At 40.0% G+C, this 14,490-nt stretch overlaps 1 protein-coding gene across 1 annotated transcript; it reads right to left on the bottom strand.

The window, feature by feature from the left end:
* Positions 1-1,462: 1,462 nt before the first annotated feature.
* Positions 1,463-13,658, bottom strand: LOC142463552 (uncharacterized). The gene is made up of 5 exons (XM_075566443.1): positions 13,523-13,658; positions 11,937-12,144; positions 6,950-7,153; positions 6,646-6,760; positions 1,463-5,165 (listed from the first exon to the last, which is right to left on the bottom strand). The coding sequence occupies exons 2-5, from the start codon at positions 12,021-12,023 to the stop codon at positions 4,090-4,092; spliced, it is 1,482 nt and encodes a 493-aa protein (XP_075422558.1). The 5' UTR covers positions 12,024-12,144; positions 13,523-13,658; the 3' UTR covers positions 1,463-4,089.
* Between the last annotated feature and the right edge of the window lie 832 nt (positions 13,659-14,490).

The following is a 14,490-nucleotide window of genomic DNA, read 5'->3' as shown; positions in this document are numbered from 1 at the left end:
TGTGAAAGCCTATGCCCTGTTAGGAAGGAGCATATGTGTGTATATATATATATATTGACCTGTGTATTCTGCCCGTGCTCACGTATGGATGTGAAACTTGGGCCCTAAATGCAAAGAAAATTCAGAAGCTTCAGACATCGCATAGAAGTATGGAGAGATGCATGCTGGGTATTACCCGAAGAGACGGGTAGAGAATGGGTGGGTGAAGAGATTAAAATGGCGGTGGGCCGGGGCATGTCGCAAGCAGAAATAACCCTCGTTGGAAGAAGATTGTTCTTGGCTGGATTCCAAGGGAAATTTAAAGACCAGAACGATGACCAAAAGAAATCATAGTAAGAAAGACTTAGCGCTGTGCAATCCACAGTGTGTTCATTACCAGCGTATAGATACTCAGCATCATTATACAGCACAGCGTGCTCACCCCCTCTTGTGGTTGGAACAAGCCTCAGGGCCATGTAGATGGGCCCTGGTATTTAGAAATAACACTTTCCCTAAACGGGAAAATAACAAAGGGGTCCTGATAATAACACACTTAGTTACAGACTCACAAGACTTACATTATTTACATTGAGATCTCCCATCCTGGTCTCCACCCGAGATCTAAACTAGAATATTTGATTTCTCGTTGCCGATGTATCTGTTCTTTGACTGGGAAGTAGTGGACTCTGGTCAGTACGTCTCTTGGTATGGCGTCGCCCATGCCCCTCGATTTAGGTACCCTGTGCACTCGATCTAGCTTGAATCTGCTTTCCCGTATATTTGGAGCTAGAAACAGGAAGAGACATTGTAGGTACTCTCTGAGTTGGTCATTCCCAACTGTTTCGGGCATGTTACTTAACCGTAAATAAATTCTTCTTCCGCGGTTTTCCGCGTCCTCTTGGTTTTTTTGAGAAGGCCAAACTGTTTTCTAAGGTGCAGCTGGTCAACCGGCTGCAGGACACCCAGGCACTACTCCACCTCAGGGTGCTGGCAAGAGCAGCCTAAGCACCAATTCCAGTGCTCCGTTCCCCACTTCTTAGAATCGCTTGATCCAGGAGCGTGCAGTCAGCTCCCATATTCAGACATATTCTCTCCTAATAAACTTTTGGCTGCTGGAAGTACATATCCCCACGCACCAAAAGAAAGATTAAATACTATGCAAACCTCAGTGTGGTCATTATCAGTGTATAGATACTCAGCATCATTATATAGCACAGCTTCTTCATTAATAGCGCATAATCTCATCACACATACTCCCCACTGTCTCCCTCTTACTCCCCCCTCACCCTCTCTCTATCCCATCATGTAGCTCCCCCTTCCTTTCCCTAAATAAAAGAAAAATGGGAGGACTGTGGGAAAAGGCTGTCAAATTCTTGTTTTTTTTTTTTTTTTTAAAGTTGTTTCTTGTAATTAGCATACACTTAACACAAGGAATATATTTGTTAAGTTAAAAATAATACATGTATAAATTCTACATATTTTTTACTCACTATTAAGTTAGAAAAAAACGATCAGATAATTAAAATGAAAACCGAGTATGCTGTCAAAACCTTTGAAGAAATGTAGACCCATATTTATCAAGTTGCACCATTCCATAAATCACCTTCCAGCGCTGGAACACCTTACAACGCATTACCGGGAAGGTGTTCTATGGAAAAGCACCACTTAGCAGATATGGACCTTAATGTCTTGAATTTTCTAAGAGCAAAATCCATGGTTCTCACAGTTGCCTTTTTATTGATGGGTTTTCCGATTTAACCAAAGGATGGGAGGGAGGAAGGGGGGAATACAGAAAGTAAAGAGGAGAAGAGGGGGAACATGAAGGGTCGGGGAGGGAGGACACAGTTGTTTCACGTTCGGCTGTACATTCTCAGATAAAACATCTCTAGGACATAGTTGATAATATCCTGTCTTGTTGTCGAAAGGAGACACATGACAAATATGCCATTACAAGGAAAAGGTGGCTTAGGTCCTCTCCTAGATTAACACCGAATGTATCACAGAGGCTGTTTTCATGTTCTGTCTACAACACGACTCCCAGGGTTTTGTAATTTTGTGCATTTCAAGTTCATAGAAAAATACTTTTGATAAAGCAATTCTGATTGTCCTGATGGGACTGGTGAGAATGGGCAGTATTAGAACCATCTGGTTGAAAACAAAGTTAATTGGGGAAGGGGGCGAGAACAAGAAAAAATGGGAATAACAAAATGTGGGAAGGTTAGAACAATCGCTAAGAGAGCCAAGGACCTACTCTGGGCATGGTGGGGACCATTTTGCCAGAGAATGGCCATTTTTGTAGAAACCTTACATAACAATTAAACCAAACAAACAATCAGTGGAACAGGGAGAACTGAACAGTTTAAAACATAATGAAACAACTTCAACATGTAAGAGAAAGCAAAGAACAAAATAGGTTCTAGCAGTGATTATTATTCCTGAATGAAAAAGTAATAATGCACAATATGACCTCATCATAGCTATCTTAACCTAATGTAGATTTCAAGAAATAAGCAGAAGACGGGCGTTGGGGCGAACCAAACCTCTCACCCCGCTATAAGAGCCTGGGTAGTCAATTCAGGATATCATTGAGTCCATCTGAATTAGCAGTGGCTACTGGCTGATTCGTCAAAGAATACACCGTGACCGAGTATATAGGGAAGACCCATGGAATTTCCTCATGATACAAATATTCTCTATAGCCGGAGATCGTAAGCTTGGTCATGATTTGAAAGGCAATCTGTCAGCTCCAACAGAGAAGACAGCCAGAGCTATTACTTAAACTAGGTTCATGGCCTCAGGTTTATCATGGTTACAGAAAATGCCGGCAGTTGGTGCTTTGAGGTGCTTTCCAAGGTTTAGGGACGCACTTGTCGGGTCATGGGGCCTACTTTGTATTCCCAGGAGTTGGGGGTGAGGTAATAGGGGATATTCAGGGGGGTGGGGGAGGGGGCGTCAGACATTTAACATTACTATGATGAAGTTCGTTACAGTAGTCCTATGAAGATTAGATCATAACCGCCATGGAAAGGCTGCCTCTTGCAAGAGCTATCCTAGAGCCTCTCCAGGCATTTTCAGTGATCTGTTGATGGTGTCCAGGATCTACAAGGTGGCAGTGATCTGCTCACCATCAATGTCTGTGCACGTGGCGCTGGTAGTAACTGTAGGCCCAATCTTCCTAGCTGAACGTCTCCATCGTCTGCCGATTTAACACGGATTTGCGATCCTTTTTAGACTGGTTTTCCTACAAGGGAAGCCCCACTTGTACGTAATGTTCTGCTTTCTCAAAGCCTCCATAAACGGTTTCAATTCTCTTATAATATATTGTTCTTGAATATAATCTTGGAGTGCGATCTAGCATCCATCATTATTGCTTCTTTAACTCTGTAAAAGTGCAGGAATACTATCACATCTACTGTTTTCCGAAGGTTTAGGCTTGGCCGGTGGGTTCTATGTCTTGGGTATCTCCAGTAGAAACGTGAAGAATTTACTCATCTATTTGTTAATCAATTCTGGTATTCCTTGGAATACGTAAATTTACAGCGGGTCCTATTCTCGAGATCCTCCTGTCTCTCTAGGATGTCTTCCATCTTGGAAAGGATGGTAAAAAGTTCCCAGTCTTGGTCTTCTTGGTGACGGATAACCTCCAGTTTATTTTCTGTCAAGTCGACCCGGTTTCTTAAAGCAGTAATCTCTGTGGTAACCTCTTTCAGGGCTCTGTGTATTCATCTTAAAACGTTTGAGAAAAGGTCTTCTATATCTTTTTTAGTGTTTGCTTGGCTTGATTGTCTGAGTCAGAGCCAGCACGTGGGTCCGCACCCAATTCCTCCACCGCTTCTTCAGGATGCTAGTACTTTTTGGACTTTGGAGGCATATTTATGGAGATATATGGTGGATAGTAACTAAATTAGGTAATTTGGCCATCAATTGTACCTTGATCAGCCGATAGCTAACTGGGGTTCACAGCCGCCGATGGATCTCTACTCAAAAGTACCCACCTTAGAGCCGAATCGGAAGTCCTCACACAGCAGCCTTTTTAAAGGTATATATTTTTTTCTGTGTTGTGTTTGAACTATGGCTAAAGCATTCCCTACATTCAGAGCAAACAAATGGCTACAATCCTGTGTGACTTGTCTGATGTGTACCAAGAGTATATTTATTAGAAAAGTGTTTTCCACATTCAGAGCAAACACATGGTTTCTCTCCTCTGTGAGTTTTCTTATGTGTAACAAGATGTGTGTTCTGAGAAAAACATTTCCCACATTCAGAGCAAAGAAATGGCTTCACTCCTGTGTGAACTCTCTGATGTTTAGCAAGATGTGAATTATTGTTAAAACATTTTCCACATTCAGAGCAAACAAATGGCTTCTCTCCTGTGTGAGTTCGCTGATGTATAACAAGATGTGCGTTCAGTGAAAAACATATCCCACATTCAGAGCAAACAAATGGTTTCTCTCCTGTGTGAACTGTAAAATGTCTTAGAAGATGTGAGTTCTGTGAAAAACATTTCCCACATTCAGAGCACACAAATGGTTTCTCCCCTGTGTGAACTCTCTGATGTTTAACAAGAGTTGAGCTTTGAGAAAAACATTTCCCACAAACAGAGCAAACAAATGGTTTATCTCCTGTGTGAATTCCAAAATTCCTAACAAGATCATAGTTACTGGTAAAACATTTCCCACTTTTAGAGCAAACATACAACTTTTCTTCCTTGTGAATAGTCTGATGTTTAACAAGATCTGAGTTACTGGTAAAGCATTTCTGACATTCATAGCAGCTATACATCCTCTTTGAGCTGTGTGTTCTTTGGTGAATTTTATACACCGATTTATTATTAAAGTTTTTACCACATTCACTGCACATATACTTTGTTGCAGATACGTTCTTGTGAATTTTCTGTGCATTAGTATTTCCTTTGCCACTCCCCTTAATATGAGCAGATGCATATTCTGTCTCTGTATGTTCTTTGAGTGTATAAATGTGGGAGCCTGTGAGAGGTCCGTCTTCCCGTGAGCTTGATTCCATAGCCATATATCTCACAGATTTTCTCTGTCTCTTGCTTGACTTATTTTGCATCAAGCGATTTGTTCCCTGATCATTTTTAATTACACTGTTATCTTCATTTACACTATCTGGTGAGCAAATAGGAGTGTAACATTCTTCCTGTGTATTTCTGCTCATGGATTTATCTGTTGGAGAGAAATGCACTGTGAGAAAAGTTCATTAATAGCATAAACATTGTCACGACAAAAGTCATGTAAGTATTAAAGTATGAGAGCAGTTCAGCAACGACGAGGTTAACCTTTTTAAGAGAACTGTTTTTCTGTTTCGTGTGGATTTATCATGGGTCCATGACTTGAGTGGCAATAAAACCATTATGGAAAGCCATTCTTACATTAAAATGACACGTAACAGTTTACAGATAGACCACCGGGTATTATTTTATCTGCTGGGGCACACTTCAAAAGACGTCAAATTCCTGAGACATTCCCAGATCAGCAGATTCAAAAGTGATAGAGGAGGCGCTCTATTCAATATCATTACAGATTAACATTATGTAAGAAAATGAATGTCCGGTACAACACATACCCGTAGTCATCTCAGGTATAAATCTGAAAAGGGTGAAATTACTCGATTCTAATGATAGAAAACGTGAGAAGATACCTGTGTGGTAAATATTATATAATCAGTTTCCCTCTAAAGGTTAAAAGTGGGACTGTCACCAGTGATACAAATGTATCCGTCAGACTTCTCTGAACGCAAGAATGTGGGTATCATGTACCTGATGGTTTCAGTCATGGGGTATTTTATGCTTTCAGATTAAAAGGGGAAATATTTAATTTCTATTTATCGGAGAAGCCAGATTTAAGTGTCACCGGAAAGAGGAAGATATACCAACACAGGTCTCTCCAGACATCTGTTCTTTGTCATAGATCAAAGGTCTAAAGTTTAAAAGTGTGGTTTTCGAATCCCTAAGGCAGATTCACCCAGAGGTCTGTTTTGGTTGTGGATTTCATATTTTCTACGTCATGGCCTCTTGAAGGAACTAATATTATTTGCTGGTAATGCATTCATTTTTCTGTTTTATTCCTTGTTATTTTGTAACCTCTCGGATTCTATGTACTATATGTTTTTGTAATCAGCAATGTACGCCTTTTGTAATATTAAATCTAAAAGGTAATAAGTAATGTCTTTGCGCTCTAATTGAACCTATTACCTTTTGAAGATATTGACTGCATTTCTGCACACATTTTGCTAAATTTGGTCTCGTTTTAATTACATTTTATAGTATAAGGGGGACCGAGGACACCGAGGCCTAAGCTCTTAAATTAATCCTTGTGGTAGCAGCGTAATTGGGGTGTGGTGTGGTGGTTTTGGGGTGTAAGTGCTCGTTTTTGGTGCCCTTCCAGGAGGTGAGTGGGGCAACTGGAGGGCTGGTTGCTGTTTACCCCTTTCACACATATACACAGGCACGTACACATGGGTAAGATTGTACGTGCCAAACATAATTTAACATTTCTGGTTGAACATTGCACATTAATTAGTACTAAAAACGTTCGTCACACAAACCTCACATGGAATTTTTGTTTTCTAAAATTGCTAATATCTAAGAAACATGATCTTGAGATCCTTTTTGCCCTTTTAGAATGAGAGAAAAACTCCTCTTACCCAGTGATATGAGGTTATTCTCCATCACGTCCTTGTAACACTCCTTGTGGTCTTCTAAATATTCCCACTCCTCCATGGAGAAATACACAGCAACACCATCACACTTTATAGGTACCTGCAACACAGAGAATCTCCCACTTATTATCCAGACATAACAATTGGTCCTGTACAAATCTTTTATTTATGGAAAGCTAGGTGAGCAAGAGTGAGAGGAAAATGCAGATACATAGAAGAACGTTTACTAAAGAAAAGGCTGATTGAAGACATAAAGATGTCAAATGTAACACTGTTCAGCAGCCCTCACCTCTCCAGTCAGTAGGTGAATTATCCTGTTGGTGTGTTCCAGGATCTTCTCAGTCTCCAGCATCCTGGCATTGTTTCTCTCATGTATCAGTGAGCTAGTTGGATGCTCCATGGTGGGTCTCTGGGTCCTGCACAATCCTTCGGTGACACAGGGCATGCTGCTGTCTGTGACATGCTCACCGTGCTTCTTCACAACAATATAATCCTACACACGAGAGATACAGTCATAAATATAATTGTGCAGAGCAAGAGACAAACGTTGGTATGTTTCATGTTCCTGCAGATTTGTTCCTTTGTAGTGAGAGGGACACGTCTCCTGTTAATAGCTCTATAAACAAGCAATCTATTCAGTGAGCTACCCGCCAATTCTGTCTATTGTATCACTGACCACCAAATGCACTGACCCCCCTTGTGCCAATATGAGACACCCTCATTTAGACCAGTTGGTTGGACAGTCTCCAATCTGAAAATCCAGTGGGTTTCTTACCTGCATAAACTATTAAAGCAAGGAGACTATCCACCCCACTGGTCTAAATCAGGGTTTGGATATCTCTACTACAGTTTGATGGTTTCCTCCATACATCACCTTCACACAATTTATATTTCTTTAGATTATTACACTTTATATAATGTATATTTTATACACTGTGTATAACACATATATTATTATTGCATTTATAATTGATGTATGAAATTATGCTTTTTATTGGTATGTATCTGGCTTCATTATTTTCTAGTACCGAGAAAGAAAGAGTCCACCCGCTCAGCCAATAAGTTTCTAATATTAGGGGCGTAAGGGTTAGGGTAGGCAATAGACAGACACAATTGGGATTGGCTGCAAAAGACATAGCAAACCCCCTAGCACCACCTGTAGTGCACTCTCCTATATAAGTGATTGTCGATCTGACACCATAACAATGCGACTGGCAAATATGGTTAGATGGTTCTTATATAAGAACCTATGGACGAACCCCTTATAAACAGTGGTGTAAAGTAAATGAATTAAAACACTTTATTTTATATAATCAACTTAAAAGAAATGGGGTATACCGGCACATAAATGACAAAAGCACTGTACACACAGTAAACACAAAATCAGGGGTAAATATTCCCCTGATGATATATGTGACAGTCTCCTTGTAAGATGGGTTATGATACATAGGCATACATATAATTTGTTGCCTATTACACCTTGTACCTATTTATGGTAGTCGTAGGAGTTGGCTCATATATAATATATATGTCTAAAATCTCATGTGCTGGGACAGTTATAGTGCAGAGATGGCAGTATAGGATCAGGAATCCAATATTTACAATGGTAGACTCTGCACAGATACCTGATCCTATACCTGATCCTATACCTGATCCTATACTGTCATCTCTGCACCATAACTGCCCCAGCATCTGTTCCTTTGAGAATTGTATGACTAACAAACGGTGTCAGTGAGTTTGCACCTACTTGGTACCAGTTTTATATTCACACAGAGATATATAGATTATTTATTTATTTTTTTCAGTAAAAATCGTGCACTTCGTAGTTGGATTCTGGCTTCTTTTTTTTAAATCCGGTTTCCCCCACTATTGATGTCTGTAATTCCCTGACTGTTATCTTTCTCTCTTTTGAAATATATAGGCGCCACGTCTGCTCTGCTCCAAGCTTATTGTTCTGAGCCTGTGGAAATTAAGTCCTTGAATATTAAATATAAAGGTTTAGCTATTACTGAACTTAGTGCCTTACGTGTGAATGCCATCAGGGCCAAGTGCTTTATTAACCACGATGTTGGCAAGTCGCCTGCACACTTCTCCCTGTGTTAACCACTTTATGGAATGTTGAGGTTGCTCCCGTGTTTGAGAGAGAGTGAACGAAGAAGTTCAAAGGTATCCCTATAAATGCACTCTAAACCAAGCGTATATGTTTCTTAGGCTATAAGGTAAAAGACCCCTATACCAGAAACTAAAAGGGAAAACGGTGCAAAAAAACAAAAAAGTTTTAATACATATTTACAATTAGCAATTACACTCAAATGGATAAAATATGGGTATGAACTGAACCCCTTGGAGGAGCAATATGGAGTCAGAATGGGGCTATGTATGGAGCTTAGTATTCTCCTAAGTCGCTTATATCAGAGATTAACCCCTTCCACTCCTGCGTATAATTAGGACATATGATGCTCATGAACTAAACACATTTCCTATGCATATTCAGTAACCTGCATCAAGCAAAGGAATGATAGCAGTGTCAAACATAACAGTATACAATATTTATCAGCGGTATCTAAATGTTTATAAATGTCGCTCTGTATACATATGTGTTGTATATCACGGTCTATGCTAGTGACAAATTGTCAAATCCTTGAACGGTATCCGTTAATACAATCATAACCCTTCCCTCATATGCGTGTGAATACACGGGTGGTAACAGTATAGCAAGCCTGTATCAGATGGTTGCTGTATAGTAACAGCTTCCCAGTTTCACGCCAAAATACATATACACAGCTACGCACTAGTCAGGCGGCTGTAGTGTTGTAACAGACAGCGCTGTATGTTGGCAGAAGGCCAAAGCTTCTGACACTGAGATATGAGAGGGGAAGGGAGAGAAAGCAGGCTACGGCGAGCCCTTAACAGATAGAGAGAGGCATACGACCCGTTCGAGCATCTGGTACAGTCCTCGCGGTCGCTCCTCCGGTGACGTCACCCTCGTGACGTCAGCAACACCCGACACGTGTTTCGCGCGTGTGACGCGCTTCTTCAGGGGGAGGAGTCTGCCCTTCCTATTCAGTGACTGGTATTTATAGAGAGACTTGGACTCCTATTGGTCCATGGATCCTTATGGCGTATGCCTATATGCTGCTAATAGCAGAGTTAACCCTATCAGATCGGGTTTGTATCTAAAAACTGATAGTTTAAGGACGGATGAATAATTAGTGTAATTGGAGATTCCTCATATATTCAAATTTATGTTCCCAAATTTCTGCACATAAAACATGACGAGATTTGTAATGTATTCAAAGGATAACCCCAAACCATAGGTGTATGTATTTGTGTAGGAATGCATGACCTGATTATAGTGATCCGCCCCTAAGGTCAATACGGATCTAGGTACATTTAATATACTTGATGATGTTGAACCGGAGAGTATATAGAGATTTAACCAGATATAACACAATAGCTTGCTGGAAGGTCATATGGTACCATATAGAAAATGTATATATGTAGGAATGTGTAGCCCACTTATAATGATCCGCCCCTAAGGTCAATACGGATCTTGGCTTGTCTTATATTCTGTATACCAATACCCCTAGGTGTGTAAAAATGGCTGTATTGAGTGCAATAAATTGTCGTGGATACACACGGTATCAAATGGATTGATATATTTGCGTATATATATGCCTTGCACTGTATTCAATTGCATGCCAATAGTGAATCAGTGGTTATTGGCATAAATTTATCGTAAAACGCAGAGTACATGAATCCCTCATTCAGTCCTGAGGGTGACTGGGTCTGGAGGAGATATATCCACCGACATTCACGTTGGAGTAGGATTTTATCCCAGTCACCGCCTCGAGGACTGGGAGGTACATGTTGCTCCCGTGTTGCAATATTTTTGCAATTGACTCCTCCTTGGTATATACAGAGGCAAATAATGTATTTCATGCCTCTGCCTTCTCCTTATCCTTAATAATTTACCTTAACATCTCTCACCGAATGGGACCTATATTCTCTATTATCTTTTTGGTCTTAAAGCTGCAGTTCAAGCAATATCCTGCATGTGTGTTTTTTTTAATAAATCAGTTCTGTAGTAAGAAAAAATACTTTTAGCATTTTCTGTTTAAAAAAAAAAAATAACAACTTTGAAAGACCAATTTTCTTGTATTCTATTTTAACAAGCATGCTTGTTCCTATAGCAACCATTTACATTCCCCAGATCTAAAGATGTCGCCAAACTTCGCCGATCAATAGACGGAGAACGAATTGACCGGCAGCTATGCAGTTCTTTAGGTAATTAGAGATTGCCCACATGAAACTATTGAAGTAAAAAAAAAAACGGGAGCTTGAACTGCAGCTTTAATGTACAGTACTTGAAGAACTTTTTCGGGTTGACCTTTCTTTTCATTGCAATCTTTTTGCATGTTACATTGTTGCTAATCTGCTTGCCATTTTTGCCACTTTTCTAACATTCCCTATAATTCTGATATGATGCCTCTGTCCAGTCTGACTTTAACCATCCACATGCCTGCCTCTCCCCTTCTATTGTTTTCTCTCCCTGTTTAATTAGACACATTGGTTTGGATTTATTTATTTTATATTTACCACCCAAAAAGGTATACACGGTGAAGTGTACACATCTTAAAACGTTTTGAAGATTGCATAATTTATCTTCCATATTTTTTCATGCAATGTCATTCCAATTTATTCCTTGTGAATTATCTTTAGTTAACTCAAATCTGCCTTTTTTTAAATTTAGACTCTTTGTTGATACCACATAATACTGTTCTGATGAATTGTTTCAAATGAGACCATGTTATCATCAGTTTCCCAAACGTTCACATACTATATTATTTGTTATTACTGCTGCATTCTGTGGATATTACAGATTCATGTCGCACAGACACAATACACCCATTTTATAATATATGTGTAATATATATATATATATATATATATATATATAGTGGGTCAAAGATCTCCTTCTGCACAAACCTGTTTCTTCCTGGGCCCAAGTACATCCAATCACTGGGTCCATCCCCTCTGCCAAAGAACATCCTTCTCTGGCCCTCTCTCACTGTGCTCTCCCGCTGCCCAATCATGTCCTTATGTGACCCGGGCTCTCCATGTGACCAAACATCTTCCCTGCTCCTGTGCTCTTACTTAGTCTACTAACATCTGTCCTTTTACATTGCATCTCAAGTACCTCCCTTATTAATGTTCTGCAGGACCCTGTTAATGAGATAAGATGGTGTCATTTTCACATCCCCAGGTGCCCTCACCTCTCCAGTCAGCAGGTAGATGATCTCCAGGGTGTGATTCAAGATCCTCGCAGTCCTCTGCTTCTTCTCCTGGTTCATCTTCTCCATCACCAATGAGTTAGTCAGATGCTCTTAGAATGGGCTCTGCTTCTTGTGGAAGTGTTTCAGCACGTGCTGACCTCTGCAGTTAGTGATCAATATTGTACTTGTTCTTCACTAAAATATACCACTACAAACAGGGGGAGAGTATACTGTATATAAAATGTTGCAGTGAAAGAAAAGGAAACTAATTAAAGCTGCAGACCAAGCAATATCCCGCATGTGTTTTTTGTTTTTAATAAATCAGTTCTGTACTATGAGAAAATACTTAGAGCATTTTTTTAAACAACTCTGAATTACATTTTTAATGTATTATAGTGTAACAAGCATTTTTTGTTTTACCAACCATTTACAAAGTCACATCCCCTTCCTCTTCTGGGACAGGCTCCGGAACACCCCTCTTTGAGCCCTGCCCTCTTCCGTCTTCTTCTGCTGCACTGACAGCCATTTAGTGAACCCCAGAGCCGAATCTTCGCCGATCAATCACAGGAGAACAGATCGATCGGCAATTTAGCTAATTACTTATTATTATGTGGATTGTATTGATGCACATATTAAAGGGGGGGAATAAATAAAAAAACGCCAGCTTCGAAGTACACTTTTGGCGCTATATAAATAAAGACATACATATATAATATACCTGCTGTGTGTCAGTGTGTATGTATTATATATAATATACCTGCTGCTGTGTGTCAGTGTATGTATTATATATAATATAGCGTGTGTGTGTGTGTGTATTATATATAATACTAGCTGAGAGACCCGAATGAGAGGTGCGGGGGCGGGCAGGCCAAGGGACCTATGAGATTGCCGCTAGGGACGCAGACATACAGTGCTTTCAGAAATATATAGTAGATAATATACCTGCTGTGTGTCAGTGTATGTATTATATATAATATACCTGCTGTGTGTATGTATTATATATAATATTCCTGCTGTGTGTCAGTGTATGTATTATATATAATATTCCTGCTGTGTGTCAGTGTATGTATTATATATAATATTCCTGCTGTGTGTGTGTGTGTGTATATTATATATAATATTCCTGCTGTGTGTCAGTGTATGTATTATATATAATATTCCTGCTGTGTGTCAGTGTGTATATTATATATAATATTCCTGCTGTGTGTCAGTGTGTATATTATATATAATATTCCTGCAGTGTGTATGTATTATATATAATATTCCTGCTGTGTGTCAGTGTGTATATTATATATAATATTCCTGCTGTGTGTATGTATTATATATAATATTCCTGCTGTGTGTCAGTGTGTATATTATATATAATATTCCTGCTGTGTGTATATTATATATAATATTTCTGCTGTGTGTATATTATATATAATATTCCTGCTGTGTGTATATTATATATAATATTCCTGCTGTGTGTATATTATATATAATATTCCTGCTGTGTGTATATTATATATAATATTCCTGCTGTGTGTATATTATATATAATATTCCTGCTGTGTGTCAGTGTATAAATAATAACAAAGTAACCATACCTTGCTGCAGCCGTGAGGGGGGAGAGGTGCGCTTACTAAAGCTCAGCGCTGATTGGCTGATCTCTGGCCATGACATAGGTTGTAACACAAGGGATTCTGGACTTGTAGTTCTTCTATCTGGAACTGCAGTACAGTATGTTACTACTGGAAGAGGAACAGGACTTCAATTCCCAGAAGCACGGCAGAGAAGTAATGTCACATGACATACAGCAGCCAATTATAGAGGAGATGGGCAAGAGGTAGACTGGCACTATACCACGCGGGGGAATGGTAGGGAGAGAATACACCACGAAGGGGGAGGTGGGGGAGAGACTACAGCTATAGGGGGTGAGAGAGAGACTGCACCATGAGGGGGAGGAGAGACTATACCACCAGAGGATGGGTGAGAGACTATACCACCTGAGGGAAGGGGATGGCAGAGAAACTATTCCATGAGGAACAACAAGGTGGGGGGCACAAAGAGACTACACCACAAAGGGAGATGGGGGAGTTAGAGAGAAACTACAAGTTGGATGTAGAGAGAGACGACTAATGGGGGCGGGGGCGGGGGTATCGAGAGAGACTACTCCATGAGGAGAGGGGAGGATGGAGAGGACAGAAAAAGGGTGGAGGGCTAAGAGAGGTCCTCCAAAAGTCAATCACTTATATGCACACCACTATTCTAAAATATAACATTTATTAGAAACCTAATTAAAACATAAATCACTTCCGTAATGGAGAAAATCAATGGGACACTGTATATGAATAACAGCTTCGTGGCCCTTTAAATGAACATGCCTCTAATCATATAAGCACTAACTAGTGGGGGTGATGCAGGGGTGAGAGAAGGCTAGAGTTACCACTAAGGTAAGTGCCAATACTTGGACAGTGAGAAGAGAGGTGCTGACAATATGCACTTATCTCAAGGGGTTAATACTAAGTATGCGGCATGGTAGGGATTCTAGCAGCAGGATGGTGAAGTTCGGTTA

The sequence above is a fragment of the Ascaphus truei genome, chromosome 11 (assembly GCF_040206685.1).
Source record: "Ascaphus truei isolate aAscTru1 chromosome 11, aAscTru1.hap1, whole genome shotgun sequence".
NCBI lineage: Eukaryota > Metazoa > Chordata > Amphibia > Anura > Ascaphidae > Ascaphus > Ascaphus truei.
The sequence above is the reverse complement of the archived record's forward strand: the minus strand, read 5'-3'. Positions and strand labels throughout refer to the sequence as shown.

Coding starts and splice junctions, on each gene's coding strand:
- LOC142463552 (XM_075566443.1), bottom strand. CDS start 12,023: ATGGAGAAGATGAACCAGGAGAAGAAGCAGAGGACTGCGAGGATCTTG. Junction 7,154..11,936: donor TCTACCTGCTGACTGGAGAG/GTGAGGGCACCT, acceptor TCTCGTGTGTAG/GATTATATTGTTGTGAAGAA. Junction 6,761..6,949: donor TTCACCTACTGACTGGAGAG/GTGAGGGCTGCT, acceptor TCTGTGTTGCAG/GTACCTATAAAGTGTGATGG.